This window comes from Manacus vitellinus, unplaced genomic scaffold (assembly GCF_001715985.3).
Source record: "Manacus vitellinus isolate BGI_N305 unplaced genomic scaffold, ASM171598v3 scaffold_3_pilon, whole genome shotgun sequence".
Classification (NCBI taxonomy): Eukaryota; Metazoa; Chordata; class Aves; order Passeriformes; family Pipridae; genus Manacus; species Manacus vitellinus.
In genome coordinates, this window is record NW_021940535.1 from 43,877,415 (window position 1) to 43,888,854 (window position 11,440).

At 38.7% G+C, this 11,440-nt stretch overlaps 1 protein-coding gene across 1 annotated transcript in view; it reads left to right on the forward strand.

Annotated features, from left to right (window-relative positions):
• Nucleotides 1-11,303: 11,303 nt before the first annotated feature.
• Nucleotides 11,304-11,440, forward strand: part of KLF6 (Kruppel like factor 6) — a 9,987-nt gene continuing 9,850 nt past the window's right edge. Inside the window, exon 1 of the mRNA XM_029961903.1 lies at nt 11,304-11,415. Coding sequence (XP_029817763.1) covers nt 11,304-11,415 — 112 coding nt within the window. The remainder of the gene's footprint in view (nt 11,416-11,440) is intronic.

The window sequence follows — 11,440 nt, forward strand, 5'->3', positions numbered from 1 at the left end:
CTTAAACAAAAATTCTCTAGGCCACATGTCACCCTTCTCTGCTACTTGCCACATGCAATGTATTTCCTAAACATGGAAGACCACAGTTAGATATGGCATTCCAGACATGATGCAACTCAGGACTTTGCACATTAGCATCTATCTCTGGAAATGCCTTTTCCACCCCACAACTTCATTTACCTTCCTGCCACTGGCTGAAATATCTCATGATCAGGCGATCTCACGATCAGTGATTAAATGGCCTATTCGTTCTTCTGTCAAGTCCAACTGATGATCTCCTGCAGTGCAAAAATGAATCCTTTGGTTTGGTACATAGGTGCATGACCCTGAATTTCACACTATTTTTTCCTTTCAATTGGTATTACCCCAGCCCTCGAGTCTATTTCTTTTTCTGTGGTGTTACAGTACAGTCCATCTCTGTATTGACAATGTCTTCCAGCTTTGTGCCATCAGTATATCTCATTACTACATTCCTACTTCTTCTGCCAAAGTCTGGAATGGAAATATTAATAATAATTCTACATGCAATATCAATTCAAATATTTTCGTGAAGTCCAGGAAAATTAGATCTGTCAGAGTTCCCTTGAGAAAATCTATTGATTTTTTCTTGATAAGAAAAAAGTCTATTCTTTTATCAGCGAAATGTCTAATTAATGATATACGTTAGCCTAATGAAATCTAAATTAGACACTAGAGAGTCTCTTTGGGAGCCAGCAGAAGGATCATAATTCTGTATTTTTAATTGAATTGAGATCATATTAAAGTCTGAAAAAATTCATCTGTAATATTAAAAACAACATCCAACAGCTACATTAAATAAATCCTAAATATTATTGTCAGGCTTCTTGAAATTCATTATTCTTTTCCAAGAGTCAGTATTTTCTTATATCACAGGTGTGTCAATGCTGTCAATTTCAGGTTTCCAGTTTTTGAATACTTGAAAGGGACCTTTGTTGCCACCTCAGGATTTCCTCAAATGTAAAAAGCCAGTGACAGTCTATTTATTTTTCTGTTAGAACTCAGATTTTCACCTATTCACTTGCCTCCAGGAAAAGGGTCTTAAAATTAAAAATAAATTTTTTACCGCTGTGTGAGTGTCAGATGCAGTTAGGCACATGCAGAACTTTTGAGGGGCTAGGGGAAAAGGGAATTTTACAAATAATTAAATATCACGCTGAGAGTTGCCATCATATTGAATTTTCACGGGAAAAGTAATTTCACAAAGTGATTGTTGCTCTAGAGATTTTATATGTCATCTATACTATTGCAATTGTACTGAAATAAAAGTACATCCACTGAGATTACAATGGATAAAAGAATTACACATATTGTGTATTTATCTAACTCTGTCCTACTTCAGCCTCCTGGTAAGAAAATGCATGTTTCATATGCCATTTCAAGACTGAAGCACGGATGATGGATACATGGACGTGTCTCAAGATTAAAAAAAACTAAAGCAACACTGAAATGCTGTAGGAAGCAACCGAATGGATTGTACAGGACTGCTCTGGGTGACAATTCAAGATGGGAGGTTTGTGTTTTGAGGCACTGTTAGACCCTGGGATGCACCTTGAGGGTTAAATAACAGTCCTGGCAAAGACCTCTTTCCTTGGCCAGACAAGCACAAGCACTTATTCCGGCTGAAGAGGTTGTGGCAGGTGTCCTGCCTTTTGGCAATGTGCAGATTAAGCTCCTGGTGCTGGGCCCTCTATCTGAAGCAACACCAATAATTATTCAGATCTCCTGAATGCTGCTCTCTGACAAAGCACGACTGCATGAAGCCAGCTTGTTACACCTGGGTTTAGAGTTTGCAGGAGCTATTTTCCTGCGGTTGATATTCATAGTACTGTATTCCGACAGTGTAGGCAGTGGCTAAAAAAAAAATAGGTTTTACTCTCTGTGTAGAACTATTGTTCAAAGTCACAGAAGTGCTCATACTAGAGCCTTTTTTTTAAACACTTTCTATAATGCAGTTTCAATAAGAAGTCTTTCCTGAAACTGCATCCAGAGTCTACATTCATTAACCTTCCAAGCATGCCACAAGGCTCATCTTTTCAGCCCAGAGGGATTTGGGAAGATTGAAAGCTACTGGATTAAAAGGAATTTTACTTGAGCAAGCAGTGTTTCTATTTCAGAAAAACCTCCAGGAGACCTTATTTACATTTAATTGCATTTTTTAAAATTTTTTATTTTTGTGTCATTTTAATTTGTGAAGCAGTATCTATAGCGCTGTCAGATACTTTTCAAATGTGCAGAGACACAACATGCTCTGAGTTACAGTTCCTGGAGGCAGGGAATTGGTGGTGTTTTAATTATCTGTACACATGCACCATTGTGTGCTTGTGTCTTTAAACGCTCAGATAAGAAGTTTTTACTCTCCTTTGAACAAGGAGGCACCTTATAATGCCAAACATTTTTGTTCTTCACTTCCCTCGCTGCTTTCCATGACACTCTGACTAGTTATTCTTTTTCCTTCTATGACTTCTTCCCTGTGATCATGTTGAGGCATATCCCCTTTCAAATTATGAGACAACCTCCCCAAAAGCAACATGGCCTTTTCAACAGTTGCTGCCTATATCACTAAAAAAATAATACTATGAACATCAGCCAAAAGCTAGAGAGCAATTCTGCAATGCTTTGGGCCCAGCAACAGCACAAAGGAGCAAAGGATAGAAATCCCCAAAGCTCTTACTTCAGAGGACTTTCCCACCATGTAACAATCATGAATCACAGTGAAGCAAAAGCCATCTGTTCATCTGGACACAGATACTGCTTGTCAGTGAGCAGGAAATGTTTCCACTGAGAATCTCACAGTAATGTAAATCTCCCTGTGTAGACAAACTTTTGATGTTTCAGATCTCCTAGTCTGCAAATTAGGAGTACTGCGGTTCCCTTTCACCCTGCTTTGTATGTCTTATCTTTTTTCGAAAACAGGCTGGTTAGGCAAGAGATTGCCTGTGTGGGTGTATTTACAGCTGGGCTAGCACCACAAGGTCTCCAAGTCAACTCATGAGTCTAACAGTTCGTATCAAAAGCCAAGTTTTCAAAAGCAGAGACACAGAGCATCCCCGACTTTCAGCCAGTGGCAGGGCCATGATCCTGAAGCCATTCAGCAGCAGCACCTTCCTACTCCTCCTTTCCATTCCCACTGCTACATGACTTAGCCCATTTGGACCCCTCTTTTAGTTGGGAAACTGTCATGTTACATCCTGACCCCTAGAGACATCCCTGACATCAGCTATTGATGAAACTGGGAAAAATGCAGTCATAATTAATATCTTGTATCTTGACACAGTTAGTGGCAGAAATATACTCTGTAAAGGGACCAATCAGCCCTAATTAAAATCATGTTTAACTAATCTTTTTGGGATGGGGACTGTCATTTAGTGTGTGTTCTTGCCACACATAGCACAGTGGGATTCAGCATTGATGATGTATTTAGGTGTTATCACAATATAAGTCATGGAGAATAATAATTACAGAAGTATAAATCTCATGTTTTTTCTTAGTTAGTATGACTGCTTCTGTAGGCATCTTATATCAATTTGCTCAACCATTGCATAGTTTGGGTTATCACTATAAATGTTTAGCAACACATATGTGCAGGATGCACAGCTAATTCTTTTCACCTGTTTGATGTTTTGGATCAAATTATTTTCATATTTATTTAGATGGATTAAGTTTCAGGTGGACAAGACTGAAAAAATCAGAAAAACTCTTATAGATTTTGGTGTACTGAAAATAAAAAAAGCGTTGCGTACATTCATCATGACAACATTTAGAAAGAATGAGAAAGCACTTACTTCTACGAAAATTAGAACATTTACATTCAAATTTACAACACGTACACATGATTATGTCAAAGGGCCATCAGGATTCTAGAAAAAAAAAGTGTGATTGCCTATTAAATCAGATGATACCAAAAAGATCAGCTGGTTAAAAATTTTCTCCCTCCAGTTAAAACAAGACAATGTATTTGTTTCAAATAACACAACTTTTGATTTCTATCATGCCTCTGAAATCCATGATTTCCAAATGAATGCCAAATGAGATTTTTAAAAATCTCTAGTCAAATAAATTTCATAAACTGCAAGAGAATGGAAAAGACTGAGAGAGAAAGATTTTGACTTTTGTGTATGCATATTAACTTAATTGTTTGTCCCTTGAAAATAGCCAGTTGCCTGGAGCATTTAAATACCAAAGTGCTCAGTTAAAGCAAACATTTTTTTTTGACAAAAAACTTCTAGGTCATCCTCTAAAAAAAAGTCTACATATTTTTGAGAGAGAATGATTATATACAAATAACAGGTAAAGAAGACAGAGAACATCAACATGTAGTTAAAAATTATAATAGATGATTCTTGCACCAGCTAAAGATCACATATCATACACCACTAAAGAAAATAGGCAAGTTTTGCCTATTTGGAGAAATCTTGAAGGAAGCTGTCTATCTCTTGGGGAAAGGAAAAAAAATATTCAGGAGGAAAAAGCTTTAAAAGGCTGTGAAATTCCCAGCAGGAAATGAAATGACCACCACAGATAAGAACTGCACCAGGTTGTAAATGTATAGGAATAGGGTTAACACTTCGGTTGTTATTCAAAGGCAAATGAAAGATGAACTTATGATAACGAGCGTGGATTAGGACTCAGAAGATCTGAGTTCATTTCTTGGCTCTGCCATAATCTCTCTTTGTGATTTTGGGCCGGAGCTTACATTTGGCGTAGAGTGAAGGGAGGAAGTAGTATCCTTTCTGTATAGTTAGGGAACTGAGGCCCAGAGATAATACTAGCCAAGAATTCATAATACTTTATTGGCATTTACATTTCCAATAAATTTCCCTGCAGAGAGAGATGACTGAGAGTTGAGAGGCATCTTTGTGAGTCTTATCATCCCCCTACCTCTATGTTTCCTTATTATAGCATTTGGATAGAAAATCCTTTCTCCTAACTTTGAACAAAGGGTGGGTTCTTTTGTTGGTTGAGTGGGGGTTTTTTATTATTGTTTTTTTGATTTTGTTTCTTTTTTTCTTACCAGGCTGGAACATAAAAACTCAGGAAAAAATACCCTTTAATCTTTTATATATTTCTTACAACTTCATAGTTTAATAATGAGGATCCAAAAAGCCTTCATGAATGAGCACGTAACTAGCTATTATGTGTGTATATATTTTATATATGTATGTTTTATATATTCATTCATCTCAGATATGTACAGAGTAAATTTTGAGAGTATTTTATTATTGCTATCATCCTAGTGCACAATAGCAATAATGACAATGATGTGAGTATATGGATGGAATCTCTCTGGGGGCTTACACAGCAAACAGTAACTTCCCTGGATTCCTATGTGACAAGTTGAGTTCTGACACTGAGTGGGACTAAACCCTGAACACTTCAGTGGAAACTCAGGGTTACTTCATCATAGTCACTTGCTTTTCACTTCCTTTTCCCTGCTGATCTTCTGCTACCAGAGTTACGCTGATGTGAATGAGATCTGAATCCTAACCATTGGCAACAGCTGCGGAAAACAGGAAATGGGGTATTTCAAATAACAATAGGTGGGAACAGTGAGTAAAGGTTCACTATGTGGTAACGGTGCTGACTCTTTAATGACTATGTTTATTTCCTTGTGTCCCAAAGAAGGCCACAGTTCATTTTGTTCTCAAATATGTATGTATGGCCATGTGTATACCAAACATATCTAATTCTGCATTTCATGTTAAAGGAGGGGTGTGGGGGTAGGGCAGGGAATCAGCATTGACTCACTTCTCATAACAAGAGGCACAATGAGATTACTCTCCTGTGCCATGGCAAGTCAAGCTGCCAGGGGCAAAAGGTTTGTCCCATGCCCTCTTAAATAGAAAAGCTCCCTATTGTTGCAGCAATAGGCATTTTTTCCCTCCCATTCACCACAGAAAGGGATACTGAGACATAAGAGAGAAACCCTTAAAACCCTTTACAAATCTTATAACCCAAAAAATGGACTTTGTGTAAAGTCAGACCAGAGATGTTACAAGTTGGAAAAGATATCCTGGGCCATGTAGTTCATTCCCAGCAAAGTTCTGCCTTTCTTGGCTGAGGCTTCCACACAACTCCTTGTCTAGTCTTGCTATGACTAATTCCCAGAAAAGGCAGTTTCGCAACCACCCCAGCCAGGCAGCCCTGTGTCTAATTGGCATCACTGCTTAGAAATACTTCCTTGCATTCTCCTATGAAAGTTTGCAGTTACAATCTAATTCTATGTACTTTTACTAAGCCTCACAAGTTCTAGTGAGACAGCCCAGCTATTTTTAACGATCATTACTCCTCCAGTCACCCGCTTCACAAAATGACTGGTTCTTATTGGGGTCCTTTTCTCACAGCTTCCAAAACTGATCTGAATTAAGTTTCCCGGCTTAATGCACTCTTAAATAATATTCATTGATTAGCAATGGCAAAAACTACAAAACAATCATGAAAACGAAAAAATGCCCAGTGACACAGGTAATTTTTTATTTTTTTCTTAGCTCAAGCTGCTTTTTTTTAATCATTAATCATAGCAAATTCTGCTCTTCCACCTGATGAAGCAGTCAGTAAACTTCCTAAAAGCAGCCAAGTAACTTGGCATTAGATAAGTCCCAGTTGCTCAGATTTGCTATTTCTTATGAGAAGTACCAAAAACCTCATCTTTCCTAAATATGCTTTGCAAAGAAAGTGTGCTTCTCATTTTATGTATTACTCATATTTAAAAAGAAAGGTTTGGAAGGCTACCTCAGATGATTTTATGCACTGCTACAAATAGTCATCCAAAAATTCAGATATCACAAAAATGAAAACTGTTAACTTTTTGAAGTTCAATTTTTATTTACCTTGTACAGGACGAGTCCTTTTAAATATTTAAAAAAACATACGTGATATTTGTTATACTAGAACCCATGAAATTCGTATTCATATCGGACTTATAACTACTATTAATACTCTTGTGTACTATTAGGCAGACTGTTCAACTGATCCTCTTGTGGAAATAAAGTCTAATTTTGTCCCAGTACAGTCACATAAAAAAGAGCTGAACGTAAATATATGTTTTGTTCACAAATATGTCCAGCAGCTAAGCATCAGGGAGGAAAAAGACCTATTACAGCATAAAGACAGCACTGGTACATGAGGAAACAGATATAATAACCTGGTTGCAACTAGGCTATTACAGGATCCTCACTCGTAATTACAGTATCAAGAGACAGAATCACCTTTCCAACACCAGTTATGGAAAATCTTTCAAGGTGAGGGTACGGAGACTTAAGGAAGACATTCTACAGTGAGTCTGCTTGAAAAGGGATTTTCTGTTGATACCTTTTGTTATAATGGTGTTTCTGGGTGCTGATGGGGACCACAGATCAGTTCCCAGAGTACTACCTTCTCATCAACTGTTTAGGCAATCTAGGAGAATCAAAGTGAAAACAGGAGCTTAAAAGCATGAACTCCAAGGCTCTGTAACAGGTGAAGTGTGGAAACTACATAGCTGTGGGTTTCATCTGAAGAGGAAAATAAAACAAACCAGAATGATTAAAAAAACCCAGAACACAGCACTCCTCTTAGCTGTGGGTCATTGATTCATGTTCTGTTCACATTAGCTAATGACAACCATTTTTTTCTGTCCATTCTGGTTAATTTTTTACCAGTATTTCTAGGGAAACACATCACCTCTCCTAACATGTTTTCTATGTCTGCTGAACAAATTCAGGTCTCATTTACCTAAATTCTTTCTTACTTTATTTTTGTCATTATGTCTTTTTTAATTCATTTATCTTTCCCTCCGTCTTAGGCTAGGTTATGGTCTGATATGTAAGTCTCTAATTCTGCCAGAGAGAGAGATCAGGAATCACCCCACTTGCTTGCCTACTCATTATGGTTCTATTTATATATCCTCAAAGAGCATTTACTTTATCTGTGGTAGAATTACATTGCATGCTAGTTTTCGACTTAGCAACTTACCACCTCGGAAGCAGATCATTTCAAGTAGTGTTCTCTACTATCAGACAATGCTTTCATGCACTTGACACACACTCTCTCTCTTTTTCCTCAAATAAAGTCCATTTATCCTAATCAAACCACAAGCTATCGATTCCTGCCTATTTCATCTAACCTCCCTGCATTTGGCTGTACGTGAACCATTTTCAGGAGATTTTCTCCTCTTCTTACTCTCAGCACTGAATACAGTGCAGAGCAAGTTAATGTGTCCTCTAAAAATGCATGAATATTCTAAGAACAGAACAGGTGCTCCCCCTGCCTCATGTGGAGCTCAGCCCACCTGGAAAACACCGTCTGTCACCTGCTACATCAGAGAACAGATTTTCCTGGAAGAGTCTACCATCCCTGACAAAAGTGGTTACTACAGAGAAGTGGTGGGGCATTTAATGTGCCAATATAGCTTTTCAGACAGAACCTTACTAAAATTAATGAAGCAAAAAGAAAGAAAAAATAAAGCACACAGGGCTTTTTACTCTGCACATATTTGTAAATCAGTGGCCTTAAAGGGGTAAATTGGCTGATTATCCTAAATTATGGAGAGTCATACTTAAAAGCTGTTGTGCAACTTCACAGTCAGAGCACCAACATTTTGAGAAACCCTATATAAATTTATACTAATTTTTGCTACTTTTATAAATGACCTTGATCATGCAGAGTTAAAACCACAAAGAACATTTACAGATTTGGAAGTAAATCTGGGACTACCTCTAAGTAATCAAGGGCATACACCAGGAAAATACTGTATGGCAATAACAAGAAAATTATCCAAGGAACTTGATAGCTGTATTCCTTCTTAACACACTAGCACTGCCCATTCAGTACACAAGCTTTGGTATCCTTCACTTCCATAAACGAAGAGGCCTCAGCTCTAAATCACTTCATAAATGAAGAGGTCCTTGTCTTTGGTTGGCACATCTAAATAAACTTGTGTAGTCCCAAGAGACCAACTAATTTTGGTTTGGATTTTTTAAAGTTAGAACATGCTTCCATTTAAGGCTTTCAAGGTAAATTCCATCCTGAGGCATGACTGAAAAAATCCCAGTGGTATAAAATGGATATTTGAAGCTTAACTGCTTTGTATAACTTGAAGAAAGTAATTAGGGATTAAATTATATCTTCAAGTATCTTCACTAGTTCATTCTTCATTTTCTCTCATTTGTCCTAAAGTTTATTATCCTCCATAGACTACAATAATTCCCTTCAACTTACATGCCATCCCTTCATTCCACATGGCTGCTATTAGTGCCAATAGTTTCCTTCAGCTTGTGTTCCATGGAATAGTCTCCTAAACCACAGCATGTTATTGACTCACCATTTCATTTTAATTCCTGATTAAATACGCACTTTGTAAAAACACTATGCTTGTTTTCTTTACTCTGTATTCTTATACATTCTTTCTTATCTGGGTTTGACCTTTAGTTCTATTGATGCTTTTTGCTACTTGAAATAAAAAATTGTTAGTACAGTCATAATCTAGAACTAACTCATCCAGTGACACTTATGTTATTTTTCTTTTGCCAATTGATAATTGTCTAATCAAAGCCAGGATTTAATCAAAATATAACTTCAACAGTTTTTACTGCACTACAGTCACATCTGTGTCCTGGTTTTCTTTGACGTGGTTCGTTTTTTTTCAAGAGCAATAACCTTCATCCCACTCAACCAATCCCTGCCTGGCAGTAACGCAGAAAACCTTAACTATTAACTAAAGAGGCATTTTATTAAACGATCTTTGCATCTCCATCAATTTACATCTGCTAGCACCAGTTGTTCTTCACTATAAGATACTGCTCACATGAAGATGTCCATACAAAGTGAGATCCTTATGCCTCAAACTCCACATGGGCAGAGCCAACCCCATCCAGCCTCTGATAAGCCCAGATCTCTCTGACATGACACACAGCTAAAAAGGGGGCAAGTGTAAAATAGAAAGACCAGATAGTTGCATTTACTGTCACTAAGTTTGAAAATAAAATCTTCTCCAAAGAAGGAGTGGGTCAGTTAAACAAACACTAATGATTCCCAGAGTTATGTTACCAGGTTATATTTGACTGGAGCACACACCGCATTTCAGGTCAATAAATATTTTATTTCACAGAACTAAAAGTAGGCTCAAGTAAGGTGTGCAATTCATCTGCTTAAGAGGGATTTTATTTTTTTCCTTCTGCACTTTGCCTTGGAGGATCTAGTTTTGGTCAAAAGTAGACACACAAAAGTGCCTGCACTATCGGTTGCCTGCAAGGCAATTTTGGATATATATTTACATGCTTGGCCATGTGAAACCCAGTAAAGAATTACTGACTCAATCAAGTGTGCATAATTATCCAGATTTAGATGTTTTGTGTTTTCAGTATTGGCTTGTTTTTCTAAACATAAAATAATGCTCTAATTGACCTTAGGGTTTTTTTTTTTTTTCATAGACATGGAAAAAACAACCACGAACACCAGTTGTTTGTTTACGGAATCACCATATTAATAGTTCATGAGGGGCCAGGGGATGGAAAGTTAGACCGACATTTTCACACTTGTAATCACCAGCTCACAGAGGACAGTAGGCAGAAGAAACACGCATTAAACACTTCAGTTACCATCTGTAGGCAACCAGCAACAGATACAGAGAAAAGTGGGAAAATGGAAATAACAGCGTTGAGATTACGATGGAAACAGCAGTGGAAAATTAGAAGTCCTTTCATAAAAGAAACACATTAGGAGTGTTTGTTCCATGTGCTGGACACTCCTTTGGAAAGCTAACAACCGCATTTTCTTAAATTATATTAAGACATTCATATCATTGACAAGTCCAGTCTTAAAAAAGTTGGTGCTCCATCACCAACACACAAATAGCTATCTGTGGACAGTGGTGGAATTGGGCACCACAGTGCAAACTATTCCTGGAGAAGCCGTGTTGGACAGTGCTGGCCAGGAACACCTGCCGTGGTGCCCATCCCAGAGAGGGTGAAGATCTCTGTGCGGAGCCCGAGGATCATCACCCAGGTCTGCTCTGAGATCCAGCTCCGCTTCCGAGGCGTCAACGAGTGCCTCCCCCAGCTGTCCCGTGGTGGGGGACAAAGGAAGGACAGAAACATCTGAGCCCTTCTGCTCCCAGGGAAAGCACAACACATGGGGCCCGTGGAGTACGTGGACCTTGCCTTGCATCCTCATGGCGAAGGTGCTATGGGGGGGTCACGGTAACCCCGGGTCAGACCAGCACAGACCCACGGGGGTCGTGGTTATCCCCGAGTCAGCCCGAACATCCCGGCACAGACCCGGGGGGGAGGGAAGGTGCCACGGGTACCATGGGTCAGACCAGCACAGACCTGGGGGGGTCGTGGTCATCCTCGGTCAGCTCGGACACCCCGGTCATGCCCAGGGAGGCCACGGTTCCCGCGGGTCAGCCTTCACACCCCGGTACAGACTCAGAACGATCACGGTT